General features: G+C 32.0%; 1 protein-coding gene across 2 annotated transcripts in view; it reads right to left on the bottom strand.

Moving 5' to 3' along the window:
- The window catches only part of LOC137643668 (uncharacterized), a 53,248-nt gene extending 34,222 nt beyond the window's left edge, over positions 1-19,026 (bottom strand). The window contains exons 1-2 of one of the 2 annotated variants that reach the window (XM_068376385.1): positions 18,993-19,026; positions 15,098-15,201 (exon numbers count right to left, since the gene is read on the bottom strand). In XM_068376385.1, the coding sequence (XP_068232486.1) occupies positions 15,098-15,121 (24 nt within the window). In that variant the 5' untranslated portion in view covers positions 15,122-15,201; positions 18,993-19,026. Of the gene's footprint in view, positions 1-15,097; positions 15,202-18,952 lie in introns of both variants that reach the window. The other variant, XM_068376384.1, reaches the window with a different exon arrangement.
- Positions 19,027-20,000: the final 974 nt, after the last annotated feature.

The raw sequence follows: 20,000 nt of genomic DNA, 5'->3' as shown, positions 1-20,000 counted from the left end.
AAATTCATGCAATAAAGATCGACTTTTGACTAATGTATATATATATATATATATATATATATATATATATATATATATATATATATATATATATATATATATATATATATATACATATACTGTATATATACATATATATATATATATATATATACATATATGTATATATATGTGTATATATATATATATATATATATATATATATATATATATATATATATATAGAGAGAGAGAGAGAGAGAGAGAGAGAGAGAGAGAGAGAGAGAGAGAGAGAGAGAGAGAGAGAGAGAGAGAGAGAGAGAGTGGTGGTTGTAGGGATATACAATCCTCTATTTTCTCATCTAATATCAATTATTGATATTTCGAGCCTCACACCCTTTTTTTTTTTTTGACCGAAGAAGATACAGGTACAGGTACCTAATAAGAGCTGGATGGAGTGATCCATTGGCAACTCGAAGGTGTTGCTTATTTGCCTCAAATTCTTTTCATTAATCTGCTAATCAAAGCTTTATTTAATCCTAAAATCATTCATCCCATCACTATTGCTCCTATATATGGGGTGTACTGCATTTCACATCTATTCTCAATTGGGTTGAACATTAAGTAATACGTATAATCAGCCTTACTCCCATCTTATTTCTTGATCCTCATTTTCTTTCTCCACTGGGGAATTGTCATTTTTTTCATCATTTTTCTCATTATTGTCTTAACTCAAACTTAACCGTCTTTGTTCCTGTTCTTACATTTTTTTCCATGCCTATCAGTGGTTTTTACTTTTTGATGAGTTTGTAATTTCCTCCTACATTTAAGTTATGGAATTATCTACCATTGTTTTTTTTTTCTTTTCTTATAGTACGACCCTTTTCAAGTGGACCCCTATTGATTACTTTACTTTAGGTAATCTGTATCAAACTTCTCGTAAGACCTGGCAATGATAGACATTAGATTCCATTTCTGTGCGTGTGAGTATCGGAGTGCGTGAACACATGTAGTAATATTTTAGATCACATTTGATTCCCGTTTAAGTGGAACTATCAGAGACAAGTTGTATCTCTTAATATTGTACCACCATTGCATTTTTCCAAATTAGTAGTAGTAGTAGTAGTAGTAGTAGTAGTAGTAGTAGTAGTAGTAGTAGTAGTAGTAGTAGTAGAATAGTTTTAAAAAAATTATAAGGACACCAAACCGAATTACACAGAAGCTATTATTTTTTGGCATGACAAGAGGCTATTATCATGAATTCACTTAAATTTATTCTTATTACAAATTTCTCTTTCGGTACTAGAAAAGAAGAAAAACCTACGAATAGTATATATATATTTTATTTCTGTATCCCACAATTTGGTACCTTCTGAAAAAAAAATCAGCACAACTATTATCATCCTGTAATTGTCTGAATTGACACCGGGTATGTGTAACACAATGAATAGATCGTACAAATCTTACAGACTTTAAAAGTCCTACACTTCGCCGTGCATGAGAATCTCATTTGAACATATTCAACTCTATCTCCTCTTTGTACCAAACAATTATATTGAATTCATTATTGTTACCCATATACTTATTTTTTTTCAATGTTCATTGTAAATTTTAAACTCAATTGAATCCATCTTTCATCGTGCAATTCAAACATCACAGACTATCGCATGAGAAAATTAACCTCAGGCCAGAACTCAAGGAATGAACAAGAATTCACCGGATGATCACATAAATTACTTTAGAAAAAAAAAAAAAGTTTAGGTTTTCCATTTTAAACTCTCCACTTTCCATCAGTAGAAGAGGGAAAACTTTTAGAACGCCGTCCACAGGAAGCCGATATTCAGCGAGAATGTGGGCTCAGTTTCCTGGGAAAACACCACCTGGGCTGCTTAGACGTCCTCCAGACCTACCAACTATCCTTCTTGCTCCATCTCTCCATTTCCTTTTGGGAATCCCTTCCAAATCTCTACTTCTTTAGGAGGGAAACGGGAAAGAATGGTTCGGTGAAGTAATTGATACGGTCATGCTTTATTTCATTCACCTTTTTCCCTAGAATGAGCTTTTCTTTGTTGCCTATTTGGGCGCTTACACGTTTACCACGATTTTCGTGAATGAAAATAATTGTATTTGGTAGTTAAAAGATGAATGGGAAGATTGAGTGTATCCATAATTTTATGTTGTAAAACTCTCACATTTGTTATCATAATGTAATGAAATGAATGGTACTAAAATGCATTGATGGTGATAAAACCATTTTAAATGAGAAACGAATTAATTTTTGAATATTAAATTGACATATGTGCGGGGCTATTTGGAACAGAAGTTTTGAATATTGCAGATGTGTTTGTTGTCGTCCAACATTCACAGTTAAATTGATGATTTAAATTAATATGCTCAGTACTAAGGGTGTGGGGGAAAGGGAATGGTAAGAGTGGGTATTTATACTTCATGTTTTGACGGATAGCGTATAATAATAATAATAATAATAATAATAATAATAGTTATTGATATTATTATTATAATGAGAAACTCACAATAGCATGAGTTTAAGAATGAGGAAGCAAATCTGCATATCTGTAAAAAATGTATTAAACAGGTAATCATACACAAAGATCATTCAAGAACCTCTCGACTCTCTTCTTCAAAGGAGAATCGAGGAGGTTCTCGAAAGGTTTTTTTTTATACTCTTTTACGAAAATATTAATGTGAAATTGTTCTCCAAATACAGATAATAATAATAACGATAATAATAATAATAATAATAATAATAATATTAATAATAATAATAATAATAATAATAATAATCATTATTATTATTATTGATTAAAATGATATCTCATAAAACGTTTTCCGTAGTGATGATACCTAAGCAGAGTACCTTATACTTGTTTAAAAGTGTTTTAGTTGTCGTGCGTTGAATAAACAAGTGATATAGGTAATAAGATAAACTACAATTCTTCAGGGGGCAGTATCATACTTTGATAAAGTGTATTTTAAAATGCACCAAAGCCTTAGGTGCTAGCCTTTCAATATTTCTCTACTGGCTCTCGCTGTATATTTAGTCACGGGAGTCAGTAATTCATATATATATATATATATATATATATATATATATATATATATATATATATATATATATATATATATATATATATATATATATATATATATACACACACACACACATACACACACACACAATGCAATTATGGCTATTCAAGACTTCATCTCCATTTATTTTTTTTCCTCCCAGCATTTCTATACTACGTCTTCAGAACAGAACTACATTGACATAGATTTATATCTCCCGATGTCCTTGCGGTGAAAATAGAAAATAAAACAAACAACTTAAAATATAACCACAGCCTTCTGAAGGTTTTATACGCTATTATTGAGGTCTGCAATTTTCTCCATGTGCCATCTATTGTTATCGTAGCAATTACAGTAATTAAACACTTTGTTATTTGCTTTTTTATGTTACACGGACCCTTAATTCTTGCAAGTTGTGATGACGTTGATTCATTACGTGTTGGTAATATACTTGTTCCATTTTCCATTTACGCATGGCCTAAATATGTTTTAATCGATGTGATGATGTATTTATTGAAGTATATCAACTAGCGCTCAAACATTAAAATGTAACTTTTCATATCCATTATATATATATATATATATATATATATATATATATATATATATATATATATATATATATATGTGTGTGTGTGTGTGTGTGTGTGAGTGTGTGTGTGTGTGCATACTGTATATATTTATATATATATATATATATATATATATATATATATATATATCTATATATATATAAAATATAGATAGATAGATAGATAGGCAGACAGATAGATAGATAGACATACACACATACATACATACATACATATATGTATACTATATATATATATATATATATATATATATATAACCAACGCAGAGGCACACACATACACACACACATATATATATATATATATATATATATATATATGTATGTATGTATGTATGTATGTATATGTGTACAGTATATATACAGTACATGTGTATAGTATATATAAACATATATATATGTATGTATGTATGTATGTATGTATGTGTGTACAGCATATATACATATGTATAGTATATATAAACATATATGGAGTATGCTAGGTGTTTTCTTTAAGAATAAGATAGGCTTCAGAGGATAAATGAGTTGTTTAGTATTCACTCTTTGGATAATTTGCTGTGACTTCCTTTCTCAATGTGTTTTTACCTGCCTCTCCTGTATTTTCTACTGATATAAGAAATTATAATAAAATATATCTATCTTTTGAAATTAGTAATAGTATATTATGGATTAATTATTTAATAATTCAAACAGTATATTCTAACCTAGATAATTTAAAGAATCTGATAAATGCTAAGCACTTAGACTAACCTTTTATTTGCTAATCGAGAGAGCTATGTAAGAAAGATAGTAACCGAAACAAGCCAGTCCGCAGACTTTCCATGTAATGGTAAATTGGCGGTTATACAGTATGTCCTTTCTTCTATTTCACTGGGTCGTAAACTATTGAGAACATTGTAGGTTTGTGGTCAGAAACAGGAATTGCATCAGCTCTCGTTTGTTTCTTAACGGTGTGTATGTGTGTGTGTGTTTTTTTTTTTAATTTTTTTTTTATTGCTCAGTTACTTTATCTTGTGGGGTTTATTTATTAATCCGTTGTTTGATTTTACATATTAAGTTATCTTTTATTAATTGTTAAGAGTTTAACCGTTTAACAGATGGAATTGTCTGGAATCATTATTTTGCAGGTGTAATTATCTGGAATCATGATTTTGCCAGTGTAATTATCTGGAATTCTGATTTTACAGGTGTAATTATCTAGAATCCCTATTTTACAGATTGAGTTATCTGGAATCTATTTGTTTAATAAGAACCTGCTGTATCATGTGTGTTTAATTAAACACCGGGTTTATGTACTAATGAAGGTTAAATGTAAAACTCATTTGCATTCAAATAAGTTTAGATTTAATTGACTTGGTTTGCATAGAGATGGTTCAAGCCAATGAATTTGTTCATTCACAGCAATGCATTCTTCTCCCTTGAATTTCGTTACGGCCAATCAACTTCCAGCTTGAGTGCTGGCCAATCATGTAATTAGTTCTTAACTGCATTGTGATTATTAATCTTTTTTTTCTTTTTTTTTTCGTTGAATCGTCTCAGTCGAACATAACCTATCAGTTAACTACATTGTAGTTTTGACTTCCAAATATATATTTACAGATAACTGAAAATACAATTTACTTTATTTTTTATGCATAAAATCTTACAATACCTATATGAATTCATAGAGCCTTTGTTAATTTTCAGCAGTAATCACTTCCTAATTATTTGTAATTTACGGCTCTTTCATAATATTAATACAAAAAGAAAATAAGAAATGCCTTGGTTGTGTTTATATAGCAAATAAATCGCTTTTGTTGTTCATACATCACGTGTTACTCCCTGATAACGTATTGTATAAAAAGATACGAAGACCTCCATAAAGAGAAGGTTGTGTCGAAAATTGGCGTATATATGAAATTGACTTCACCCTGTAATTTCCGTAAATGGTGAAATTTGGTGGGTACATTTTATTTCGGCAAACGAAATGTCTTGTCTGTCTGAATGTCAACAAGACTTCTCGAAAAACCATGAATTAATATAACCGATATTTTGTTTAGGAAAATTACAAAGTTCCTTCGGATAATTAATTAGATCTCTGAAAGTAATAAGTAACATATGCTGCGTCTGTTTACTTATGTTTTTGTCTATTTATTTACTTAATTTATCACCTGTTCATTCATTTTTTCTTAGTTGTCTTTCTGTCCTTTACTGTTTATATTGTAACTGACGGGTAAATACCTTTTCCTCGTTTATTTGATTTTCTTTTGAGTTTTATTTCCTCATAAGAACATCAGGATCGCGTTATATCTCGCACGAAGACACATTACATTTGGCTTATATTATTGTATCAGGGTAAAGACAATGAAATTCGACCTGTTGTCTAAAGGGAAAGGCTCGAGATGGTTAGCAGAGAGATTAAGAGTCACTTTGCACGCTTGCATCGATTACCAGTAGTAAGAGAGGCTGAGCTTTGTCTTTGCAGAAAGTCTAAATGGTGACTGTATTGCCTTTAGAATATCGTCTTGATCCAGTGGTGAGATGTTAGTTAGAGGTTCTATTGAATAGACAGATTCACACACGCATTATATATATATATATATATATATATATATATATATATATATATATATATATATATATTATCGTTATTATTATTATTACTTGCTAAGCTACAACTGTAGTTTGAAAAGCAGAATGCTATAAGCCCAAGGGCTCCAACAGGGAAAATAGCCCAGTGAGGAAAGGAAATATGGGAACTACAAGAAAAGTAATTAACAATTAGAATAAAATATTTCAAGAACAGTAACAACATTGAAATTATTTCATATATAAACAATAAAAGCTTTAAAAAAATAAGAGGAAGAGAAATAACATAGAATAGTGTGCCCAAGTGTACCCTCAAACAAGAGAACTCTACCCCCAGGCAGTGAAAGACCATGGTACAGAGGTTATGGCACTATCTAAGACCAGAGAACAATAGTTTGATTTTGGAGTGTCCTTCTCCTAGAAGAGGAGCTTACCATAGCTAAAGAATTTCTTCTACCCTTATCACGAGGAAAGTGGCCACTGAACAATTACATTACAGTAGTTAACCCCTTGAAGGAGCAAGAATTATTTGGTAATCTTGGTGTTGTTAGGTGTATGAGGACATAGGAGAATATGTAAAGAATAGGCCAGACTATTCGTTGTATATGTAGGCAAATGGAAAATGAGCCGTAACCAGAGAGGGGGATCCAATGTAGTACTGTCTGGCCAACAAAGGACCTAATAACTATCTAGCGGCAGTATCTCAGCGGGTGGTTGGTGCCCTGGCCAACCTACTACCTATAATATATATATATATATATATGTGTGTGTGTGTGTGTGTGTGTGTGTGCGCGCGCGCGTGTGTATGTGTGTATTCGTTTCCTTAAAATACCATACAATTTTCCTATAACTTTATCAGCAACTCATTTGGAATGATGTGGCCAACCCTATTTTATTAATATCACAATAACGTCTGCGGCACAATTTCTCGCTTGACCACCAAACACAAATATAGTTCTGAAGCAAATAGCATTTTTTCAATAAAAGGAGCATGGTTATCCCCTATGTGGGATTGAACTCTTGTTTTTTGCATTGTGAAGGTTGGTTGCGATATATATATATATATATATATATATATATATATATATATATATAAGTATACATATATATATATATATATATATATGTGTGTGTGTTTGTATATATATATATATATATATATATATATATATATATATATATATGTGTGTGTGTATATATATATATATATATATATATATATATATATATATATATATATATATATATATACACACACACCTCTGGAAAGATAGTCGCATCATCAGCATCATGATGATATGAATATGTATATGTTAAAGTTTGTATTTACCTTATGTACGTTCTTATAGGCCCATGGGCACTTATTTTTGCCCACTCACTTGTTTTCCTTTCCGGATATTACTGATTAGATCTGTGTAGACCCACAAAGGAAGACCTTGGCGGGAATTATTCAGCGATTTATTGGCCAAACGTTCTCGAGATTAGATCAAATACTCCATGAAAGAGAAGGTCTTTGTTGTCAACTTTCTCGCGTATCTGTCTGGACTATGGAGGGAGTTTCCATTTTAAAGAAAAGGGTGTTGTCTATGATTCAACGTCGATTGCTCATTGGATAGACGGCGTGATAACGATATTGTTGTTTGTGAGTGTGACTGGTTATTTCCTTGCTCCGTTCCCTGAGTTGACGCGGAAGCAGTTTTCTAAAGTAGAGATGTGAGGTAAAGGCCAGCAAGAGAAATGGAAGATCAAACCGACACTTCCAAGGAAAGGGCGAAACTGACAAACACTGAATAAAAAATGACAATACCAGTATACTCGGCGATGATTTTCAAAGGTTGTATCGAAGGTTATTCTTGAACTACCGGACATGCATTTTTTATTGGAAGAGTACTGACTCTAATTCTTATATGGGTATTAGTATTTTTTTCTATATATTTATGACTTATTACGAGCATTAGGGTAATTTTCTCCTTGCCTTGCTTCTACAATGGTGAGAATGAACGTTAATAAAATTTTATTTTACACTTACACATTCGATACATGGAGATTTGTTAGAATTGTTTTTCTTTATTTTGCGGCAACTGGTTTTGATGTTTTCTTTTTTATAGGAAAGTACGTGTCATTTTCCGCTAGTATTAAACTAAGTAAGCTTGAAACCAAATTAATTGAAACTTTTAATAATTAATGTTCTCTTCTTTGATGAACAATGCATTATAAATCAGTTATTGTATTACCTTATCATGTTTAATGACAAACTCTTTGATTTATATAAAAATCCAGGTACTTGAGTACAAAGCACATCCATCCTAAAATAAATAAAAGATAAATAATATCTCTGATGAGTGAGTTGTTTTTATAAAGATACTGTATGTGTACAAATGGCAGAAAAAGCTATCTCCAAACAAATTATCCTGAATACCCCGAATAAGGAAGTCCGAGAAACCATTCCCAAAATGCTCTAATGTGAACATTTAAATGGCAGCCTTGATGAACAAAATAACTAACAATTGGCCATTAATATTTATAAGACAATTTTTCTAGTGCCTTGTTATTTATAAGACAATATCACAAAATTTTTATTACTTTAAACTATCAGCTACACAAGAAACATTCCTCTGCGCCCTTTCAATGTTACTGACTTGAAAAAAGAAGTGGGGAATTTCTCTGAGCCATTGCTAACTGCCTGAGGCTGCCATGAATAGAACATGATGTAGAACAGGTAGAGTTTTCTTGTTTGTATTTGGAACGAATAGATGCTCTCTCCTAGTTCTTTCCTGTATGAAATGGAGAGTAACTTTTAACATTTTTCCGAAAGAATATGTATTTTCACTATTTAATCACTTAGCTTCGCGTGTAATGTACTTGACGTATGTGACCGTTATTGTTTCCTGTTTGCGCAAAGGCGCACGAAAAAACTTGGAATGGCATAAAACACGAGATTATCAATAAAAATTGTACCGTAGCCTAGATTCTTTTCAGGTAATTTAATGTCATTTGGGAAGAATTGCAATAATTCATAAAAGAATGAAAGACAATAGCTTCTGAACACGTCATCAGCCCATGAAAAATGAACATTAAATTTGATCCTTTTGCCAGAGAGAGAGAGAGAGAGAGAGAGAGAGAGAGAGAGAGAGAGAGAGAGAGAGAGAGAGAGAGAGAGAGAGAGAGAGAGGGCGTGGCTTTAATATGGTTTTCTAAATTTATTTTCTTCAGGTTTTTGCTGCCATTTGAGTGTATTGTGAGAATTGTGCAGTATTTGAGTTTTGTTATTGTGATATTTACATTTCTTTTTTTCATTATTTATAGATCTAAGTCGGTTGCATATATGTTCCCTTATGTACTATACATACATACATACATACATACATACACACATATATATATATATATATATATATATATATATATATATATATATATATATGTATGTATATATATATGTATTTATATAAAAAATCTATGTAGTTATTTTTCTCCAGCACAAGGTCTCCGGAACTCCAACTTGGGATTTGAAGCCGTATTAAGGATCTAGATATCTTCAGTATCTTTTTCATTAGTTAATGTGAATTTTTAAAAAAATTTCATAGATGTTGTGTTTGAGTTATTTTGATGTTTTTACATTTTTTTGTAGCTTACTTCTCTTTTGTATGAATGTATTTCCTTTATATAAGATGAAGGTTTTTTTCTTTTTTTTATATTTGGGCAGACGAAAGTAATTACTGTAGTTATTGGATGAAACTCCTGTATGTAAGAGTTGAGTAAATGGAGATGCACAGAAAAAAAATACGCCTTTACCTGAAAGTTTGGCCCTGAAGCCAAGAAAAGATAGAAGAAACTAGAGCAGTGTTTCCTTAAAATAGTTTATACCACGAGAGCTTTATCATTTAATGAATATTGCCTCAGAGAAAGACTTTGCGCAAAGAGTATAATACTGTATGTATATATATATATATATATATATATATATATATATATATATATATATATATATATATATATATATATATATATATATATATATATATATATATATTAATACACCTGCATGTATACATACATTCATCCATAGATACTTTTTTTTCCTCTAACATGAGTTGGTGACATTTAAAACAACATAAGTCCTTGCTACATCCATAGTTTAACTAAATGATACTTGATGCACTCAAACTGCAAAAAATTTCACTTGTGGTACTCTACTCTATTTTTGCTCACTCCAAGACATTTAGGCCCTTCCTCCTGAATACCTCTTTAGCATCCTTCGCATATTTGTATATCTGTTCTGTCATAAGCCCTCTATAAGGTCATGTATTGGACATGCTATTTTATTACTTTTAAATTTCTTTCACATATTTTACAACTATAACTTGATTACCCCCTATACCTTGTCCAAATCTGAACTCTTCTTTTCTATTGATATTTCTGCCATTTGTTACTTTTTAAGGAAAACCAAACTATAAACATTCCGTGCTATACTGAGTATGTTATGTCCCTCCAATTCTCCAAGTTATCGCTTATGCCTTTACTATTATTCAAAGAAACAAATTTATCTATCTTTATTGAGTATTCCTAGACTTTTCTTTCAACTTGTTAAGTCAATCACTCCAATTTTTACCACCATACCACAAATTTTCTATTGTTATTTCATTAATTAAAGACAAAATTATCTCTTTATCAGGCTATGCATGCAGTCATTTTAGACAGTTGTATAAACATTTCTGTATTTTATTCAGATACATTTGTTTATTGATCCATCTTTTTTTTTTTTTTCTTTCACTTCACAACAGTCTATTAGCTTCCCTAAAGGATTTTGCTCTCCATTTCCAATCTTTAATTTTATTTCTCACCATTTCCATCTTTCTTTATCAAACTTGAACTCTTTTTATATATTTACCATCTAATGAATAGTCATTGCTCTTCTAACATCATTCATCATGATTTTTAGTTACTTTACACGGACATATAACTCTGGAACTCTCCAACGCAATTTTCTCATTACTCTGTATGTATGACTAGTAAATTTGGAATTCATATATAGCGAAAAGAAACGCCATTTCCAAAGATTTTTGCGCGATTTTCTGTTCCTATTGGCTTCAAGAACTCCATACATACTAACAAGATTTCCTTTCTCTTTGCATCTAAATCATATTCACCAAACACAGTAAAGGGGTAATGCAAACTCTCACGAAAACATTTTTCATGATTCTCCATTCATGGTCCATTTACATTTATCATACAATTTTGTCTCCTCCTGCAATCAATCTTACCTTTACAGATATTCCACTAATGCGCGCGTTCGCGCGCGCGCACACACACACACACACACACATATATATATATATATGTATATATATATATATATATATATATATATATATATATATATATATATATATATATATATATATATATATATATATACAGTATATGATCAGTCCTCTAGGAAATATCTTGGAAAAACCGAAACCAGGATTTCTGTTAGTTTTATGCGGGTATATCCTACGTCATTGACGCAAAAGGCCTCTTGTTATATTTCGCCAGTCGTCTCTACTTCACGCTTCATAGTCCTCAGCCACGTAGGTCTTGGTCTTTTCTAGTGCCTTGTGGAGCTCAGTTAAACGTTTGTGGAACTAATCTCTCTTGAGGAGTGTGAAGAACATGCTCGAATCATCTCCATATACCCCTCTTCATGATCTTTTCCACATATGGTACTCGACTAATCTCTCCTATAGTTTCATTTCTAATCCTGTCCTGCCATTTAACTCCCAATATTCTTCTGAGGGCTTTGTTCTCAAATTCACAAAATCTGTTGGATATTGTTTCATTGTCTACTCATGCCCATACAGTAACATCGATCTCAACAAACTGATATACTTTATAGTCTGATTTTATATATAATTTCAGGCGATTTGTTTCCCAAATTTTACTTAACCTAGCCAGTGTCTGATTTGCTTTTTTCAATCTTTCAGTAAACTCTAATTCTAAAGACCCTGTATTGGAAATCATAGTTTCTCCTTCCAATGATATTTCATCTTCCATTGTATATTCCGTTCTCATCATCTTTGTCTTTCTTCTATTTAACTTGAGCCTAACCTTGTGTGATTTTTCATGCATTCTGGCAAACAAGCTTTGCTAATCCTGCTGTGTTTTGTTAATAAGGACAGCATCATCATCATACTCTAGGTCTGCTAATTTCCTATTACCAAACCAGTCCAATCCTTCTCCACCATCACCAACTGTTCTACACGTTACAAAATCAACTAGGAGGGTAAACAACATAATTGACAACACACCCTAGGAGTACTTATCTGTTCACAGGAAATTCGTTTGATAGGATTCCACTAAAATTAACTGTGCTCTCGCTATGCTCATGAGTAGACTTAATCAAATTCCATATATTTAAGTGGAATTCCATAACAATGCAGGATTTTCCACAAATTGCTCAGTGCATACTATCAAAGACTTTCCTAGTCCACAAATTTCATCAAAAGTGGAATTCTATATTCTACGCATTGGTGTATAATAGGTTTCAAAATGAAAATTTGGTCAGTACAATTTCTACATGTTCTAAACCCTGTTTGTTCATATCTCAGCTTCAAATCAACATTTCTCTCTAGTCTCTTTAGAATAAGCATACTACTGTATATATTTTCATGATCACTGACGTAAGTGTGACGTCTCTGTAATCATTTCAATCGGTCAGGTCTCCTTTTTTTACCATTTTCAACAACACCCCTAACTCCCATTTATTACTCCCATTTTTATATATATATATATATATATATATATATATATATATATATATATATATATATATATATATATATATATATATTACCTCTGATATGTTGGTCTCGGTATCGTCACCCTTTAACAATCATAATTGACGACTGATTTATATGATAATGTTGACCTGCCTGGCTGTCAAATAGTATCTGAATGAATATTTTTTTTTTTAATCATTACACATCGTAATTTCAACAGTAATTTCAACGAAATTTTTTTCTAAAGCGTAGAAATATGAGTAAATTTCCATGAATTTGTCGTTTGACTTTATGAAAATATTAAATCCTCAAAACTCTTACTATTGCTCAGCTTCATAACGCCAAGGTAAAATGCATTCTTGATCCTATTACTATTCAAGTAAAGATATACCAAACCACACATTGAGCTGTATAATCTTGTACTCTTGATTTATGGATCAAGGCGAGGCAACTGCAGTTTTCTTCCAGGTAACAAAAAAGTTCCACCAGAATTTGGAATTCTGCTGGTGGAGTGACGGTTGTGGGCAAGGGCTAGAAGGGGAATTGGGTGTATCGCTTTTCTTTCCTACGAGTTCATAAATGTGATTTATATACACAAGGGGGTTTTACATAATGAATGCACCTCTCTTTCGGAATACAATGGTTATACGAAGAATATTCTTGCTGTTGTGAGGGTTTGCATGCATATGTACTTACGTATATTTTTTTTTTACCCTATATATGTGTTTGTACGTGTATCTGTGTGGGTTTTTTTGCACTGTATATGTGTTTGTGCGCGTGCATGTGTGTGTTTTTTTTTTTTTTGCCTATAACGAACGTATTTTAAAATCCCTGCTTAGAATTAAAAGAACTCAGCACAACATCACTTTGTTAAATTGGAGTAGGTTATTCTTATATTAAAAAAGAAATAAAAAACATATACAGTGTACAGTATGTGTGTGTGTGTTTGTATTCAGTGGAGGCTCAGATTAGTAAATTCCTGGAAACAGGAAGGCAGAACCCAATTACTAAGCCATGCGTATACTGTCTTATGAAAGCTGCTATGCTGTACAAAGATTTATAATGGTTGAATACACGATTAGAAGACTACTGTAATTAGTACTATTCCCATTGGGGTGGGGTTTAATGCATGATGTGAATCTATTTTATGAATACTTTACCGTTGAAAGTTTGTTTTATGGTTGATGAATTCGGATTTAAGGTGTAAACTTGAAAATATTGCGTATTTTACGGTGATTACTAATTGATGTTTAAAAAAAGAAAATATAAAATATACTAAAGATGTAAATAATAAAACAAAAGAACGTGATAGCGTTGTGGATAAAACCGTCTGTTGAATATCCTTTTTATCTTGGTCAGCTAGTTTATTCCATGGGATGTTTATTAAGAGAACCCAAAATAAAAGCATCCATACTTAGTTATCTTGCGAGACCTAGTATTTTCCTATAAACTATTTCTTGCGTTTAATATATTTTCATCGAGAATTAAATTTCAATTTACCTTAGGCTTAGGATTTGTGTACCTTCAAGTAATTGAAAAAAAAAAAAAACATGTATCTTATGTTAAGCAAGATGATACTTCATCCCCTTTTCTTAAATTTCTTTTTCATTCTTTTTCTCAAACGTTTCCCCTTTCAAGCTCAACATCTATCGACTTGCATCAATCATCTTCGAATTTACAGAGAAAATCCAACCACTCCTCTTGGATGATCGCGAAGGAAATCGAAAGCTCACAGTGTCACCTTTTTGAAGTGCCTGACCTGTTTTGTCTGCTTGTATAATTTCACAATTTTTCTATTTCAGGTCATGTTTATTTATTTATTATTCCATCTCATCTGATGTTAGTTTATGGTCATAAAGGTTGTCTTTGTATGTGCCATTTGTATGAAAATAGTTTGCTATGAAAGGAACAGATAATGATAGATATTGATATTTATTAATGCACATAAACACTCGTGTCATTATGGAAATTGAGTTGCCAAAGAAAGGAACTGCGTAAGAGGGCAGTTTCATAAAACAAACGTGACATGTATATAAGAGTAAAATAACTGTCGATTATTTCTTTGCTAATATACTGGAAAAAAAATTAAAACGAAACGAGGTCTTACCGTTAATATTCTGTAGAATTCCATTTCTTCGTATATTTTTTCCCGTCTTGGAGGTCTCTTCAGCCTTTTGAGAATTCACAAAGTTATTTATTCGTTCTTAAAACCTGTAACGAAAATTCAATACATGACATTTTGGTTTATTTTTTTTATTTATGTAATACTCCTAATTATATTCCCTAATGGTTTAGATTCGAGGAAATGTAATTGAATTTACGTTTTCAGCAATTTTTTTTTTTTTTTCTTTTTATTAATAATTATGCAGTTTTATACAGGATTACTAAGATAAAGGCGTCTATTCCTCCTTACCCTTTTAAAGAGAACAAATAGGGTATAGAAACTATATTATTATTATTTTACGGCATTTACTGGAACAGCTTTTTTCAATAATTTTTTATTTCCTATTTTTCCTCCTCATGAATATTGCTCAAGGTTTCATCAAAGGTTGTGGAGAAAGAAATGGTGGTATTTAAAGGTATTCATTTACCTGGTATCTATAACTATTCCTTCTTATTTCAATTATATTCATTCGTATTAATGTTGGTAATCTTAACCTATCTATACTTTATAGGAAATGAATGTGAAACCTTGATGTTTTTAAAGGGTTTATTAACCGAATTAAACCTAGTGCGTATTTAAGTATGCTTGGCTATCAATTTAAGCAAATCAATTACTTCAGGTTGCAACTTTCCTGTCAAAATTTCAAGTTTCAGAACATTATAAGTATCATAATTTGCGTTGAGTAGTATATCGCACTATCTATTATAGGCAATGACGGCTATTATTATCAAGGAAGACTATCAACCGTCTACTTTTACAAAGTGCAGTCCAAGTGAACGTTTTTGATGGATAGTGTAGTTCCTGGGATAAGTTTGCCAGGTCCGTAAATCGCTTCCAACTTTCACCCGACGTCAAAAGGGTGTCAGGAAGATATGTGTGGGCATGAGATGTCAAAAAGAGATACTTGCTGAGAAATACCCTTTTGGAACCTACCCTCTATAGAAGGGAAAATGGTGTAGGGTGAAATAGACGGTTTGCGTATTACATGTGAATTGATAATAGAGAAATGTAGAGATATGTTTGAGAAGTGGTGCAAACATTTGTTTTGATGAAATCGTGCATAAGAATATGTTTATGTTGTTCGGTCAAATTGAGACAACGGACAACTATGGATAAATGAAAAGTATAATTCACATGCTTTAGGTGTTGGGGAAAATAAAGCCATAGAACTGGAATGGTACTGGGAGAAAAATTTACTGGAAACGGAGCCTAAAAGTTTGTAGGAAAATTGGGGTAAATGCTGCTGTGTAATAGGGGTATAGACATGCTTTAATGAACGTTTTGAATAAAGGTCTGAAGATGTTATTTTAGTGGGAGTTTTCCCTATCAATTGTATTATTTTATGTAGATACCCTTGTTAAAGAACACAGTATATATATATATATATATATATATATATATATATATATATATATATATATATATATATATATATATATATATATATATATATATATATACAGGTATATATATATACACACACAGGTATGTGTGGGCCAATGTTCTATGTGCCAATTGATAACCTAATTGCATTATACATTTATTATCATCAGCGTCCTTTCCTTTACTCTCAAAATCACATTATCATCAACACGTTTACCGATAGCTATGGATATTTATTTACTCTTTTCATTACCAAACTACGCACACTAAAACACACACACACACACACACACACACACATATATATATATATATATATATATATATGTGTGTGTGTGTGTGTGTGTGTGTGTGTGTGTGTTATAGTGTGCGTAATTTGGTATTGAAAAGGGTAAATAAAAGTCCATAACTATCGGTAAACGTGTCGAGAATAATTGGATATGCGAAAGAAAAGGAAGGATGATAAATATATAATGCAATTAGGTTACCAATTGGCACATAGAACCCTGCTGTCCCTGGTAGATAACGCTACTCCCATGTAAATTAAATGGCTCCGGTTGAGTAATGTACATTTTCTTGCTGATATCTGTTCTCCTGTTGCTGTCTACGTCGTATGATTTTAACGTAATATTCAAAGGTAATTGAATTAAATTTTCTGTGTACTGTATGTGATTTATTCCTAACATTTAGCGTAAAAGTTACTTCTGTGTTAATGCTATGAGCATACAAAATAGAATGTGTTATCTGTCTCTCCTTTTGATCTCAATTTTCACTCAGATATAGGTCTGTGCACTGCAAACCCTGTATTTGATTTGTATCGAAAAATGGGGAATACAGTTTTCAGTATCTGGCATCCTTCTTTAAAATTACATTGAAATTTCGTAATGTTCTATTAAGAATATGAATGTAAATAGTTATATGATGATAATTAGATAGCCTATTGTTAGATAAAAAGCAGGGTAGTAAGTTAAAGATCATGGGTGTGTGAATGCTGAGTGTTTTAATGGCACATTCATTGATAATACATTCTGATTTGTTACGAATCTATGGAAAAGATAAGTATAAGATTGATATCAATCTTTGCCATCTAAATTTCTTCGAAATGACCTTCTTTAGCCCGTTAAGTAGAAATGGGTGTAGAATTCAAAATTTTGTAGATGAAATTAAGAATTTGATAATCTTCAATAGTGTTGGAGGGTAAGGAGTTGGTAAGTGTCTGTCTGTATAGATTGCCTTACCTTGTGTAAGACCCGGGCTCTTGCCTTTGGGCAGCCCAAAGGTAAGTGAATTGACTACATCGAAGTGAAATACTAAATTATTGCATTAACGGAGTAGTGAAGTATTCCAGATTAAAAATGTAACAAGTCTTCCGCCTCACCCTCGAAAATTAGAAGGTTTATTGTATATTTTTATAATTTGGATTTGTTCTGAGGATCATGAACGAACGACCTATTGGGTCATTTTATAATTTCTTTCCTAAATTGTATGCATTCGGAATTTGTTTAGAAAAAAAAAATTCTACAAAATTGTAAGATTTTGGAAGAGAAGACTGCTAGGGGTCATCCTGCTAGGGGTCATCCTATCTCTAAAATGCACAGAACATTGTTGTCCGGATAAATGCCATATCACAAAATCATAATATGTCAGATCAGTCAATCCTAATCTTTCGCAAAAGGTTAAAAAATTTACTTTTTATTGAAATGTGTCAAGTTTATAACTAAGTGACGAAAAAGTTAAAAAGTTGAGTTGGTAATTTGCAATAACTGTAATGATAGTAATAGTAATATTGAATATGATAATAATAATGATGACGATGATTTCGTAACACATCTGTATCATCAGATTGCTTTAATTATTTGTTTTACATTGTAAAATGAGTAAACACCTAGGGATAAAATTGGCTAGACACTAAATGTTTAAATGAAACTGCTTGTGCCATTGATCCTTTAGTTAATTTCTTATGCAATGTTATATTTTAAACGGTGGCTATGTGAAGGGAAAATAGTCTAATTATAGTTCCGGTCATATACGGTTGCATTTGATTACCTGGTCACTTTTACATAAAAAAAGAAATGTATAACAATAATTTGTTTGTCGTTACGGAAGTACTCACTCGTCTTTTACTTTTTATTTATATACTATTCACATTTCATTTAGGCCTTCTATAGATGATCGTAGAAATATCATATTAACCAACTACAATAAACTAAAAAAATTCATTCCTCACAAGCGCAGTTTTTTTTTTTTTTTTTTCCTTTTTTTTTCTAAATAAGAGAAAATAGTTTCAGTACTTCATAAGAGTCCATGTTTCTAATGCGAGCTTTGCGTAAGGTGGCACATAAAAATCAAATTCACTTCAAGTCTTTTCTAAATAAGAGAACAAGCCGCGTGAATCACTAGAGGAGAACCACTAACTGCCAGACAATGGTTGTTGCAGCAACCCCCTTCCACTCACACCTATCCGGTTCGAGCACGAGACTTCAACTGGCGTTGCCTGGTGTAGTAATGCCTGGATGGAGACCGTCATTGCAAAGAGGAAACGCTCTCTCTCTCTCTCTCTCTCTCTCTCTCTCTCTCTCTCTCTCTCTCTCTCTCTCTCTCTCTCCAAGAGCAAATGGAGTCTCCGCGGATGTACTAAAAAGTCTTTGAGACATCAAAATCCTTGTAACTCTCTCTCTCTCTCTCTCTCTCTCTCTCTCTCTCTCTCTCTCTCTCTCTCTCTCTCTCTCTCTCTCTCTCTCTCTCTCTCTCAGTAAATGAACAGCAGCTCCTTGGTAGAAGTTTACCTTGACGTTGATGACTTATCCCTAATCGAGAGTATTTATTTAGCTTCCATGATGAATGACTCAGGTGTTTTTCTTAACAATTCCTTGCAAAGAAAAAAAATCGGGAAGTTTTGCATCGTTGATACGATTAAAAAGATTATTGATAAAATGCTGAATCTCTAGCGTCTTTCGTGGTCTGACAAATCTATTTGTGGATTAGGAACCTTGAAGGTTTAAAGGCCTCTCACGAATGGCAGAGGCAAAAGATAGTGACATTGCCCTGCCAAGCATGACAATGCTCTAAACTGACCATATATACATATGATCAGCGCCCAAGCCACCTCTCCACCCAAACTAGGACCAAGGAGGGTCAAGCACTGGCTGCTGATGACTCAGGAGATAGACCTATATCCTTAGCTCACAAGGATGGTGATGTTGCAGCGACCAAAGAAACTATCAAGTTTGAGCGGAACTCGAACCCCAGTCTTGGGTTCACCAGTCAGAGCTGTTATCACATCGGGCACCACAACCCTTATCTCACATAATTACTAATCAGTGATTAATTTTCATTTTCACTTTAAGGAAATAACTACTCGTACCTCCAAAAGAATTACATTCAATTTTATTTTATGTACACAACCTTCCATCATTATTGGAATCATTGGGTCTCACTAAGTAGGCTTGAGCTTTCTGATTAA

The sequence above is a fragment of the Palaemon carinicauda genome, chromosome 7 (assembly GCF_036898095.1).
Source record: "Palaemon carinicauda isolate YSFRI2023 chromosome 7, ASM3689809v2, whole genome shotgun sequence".
Lineage (NCBI taxonomy): Eukaryota > Metazoa > Arthropoda > Malacostraca > Decapoda > Palaemonidae > Palaemon > Palaemon carinicauda.
Note: the sequence above shows the minus strand (reverse complement) of the source record. Positions and strands in the feature narration are given on the sequence as shown.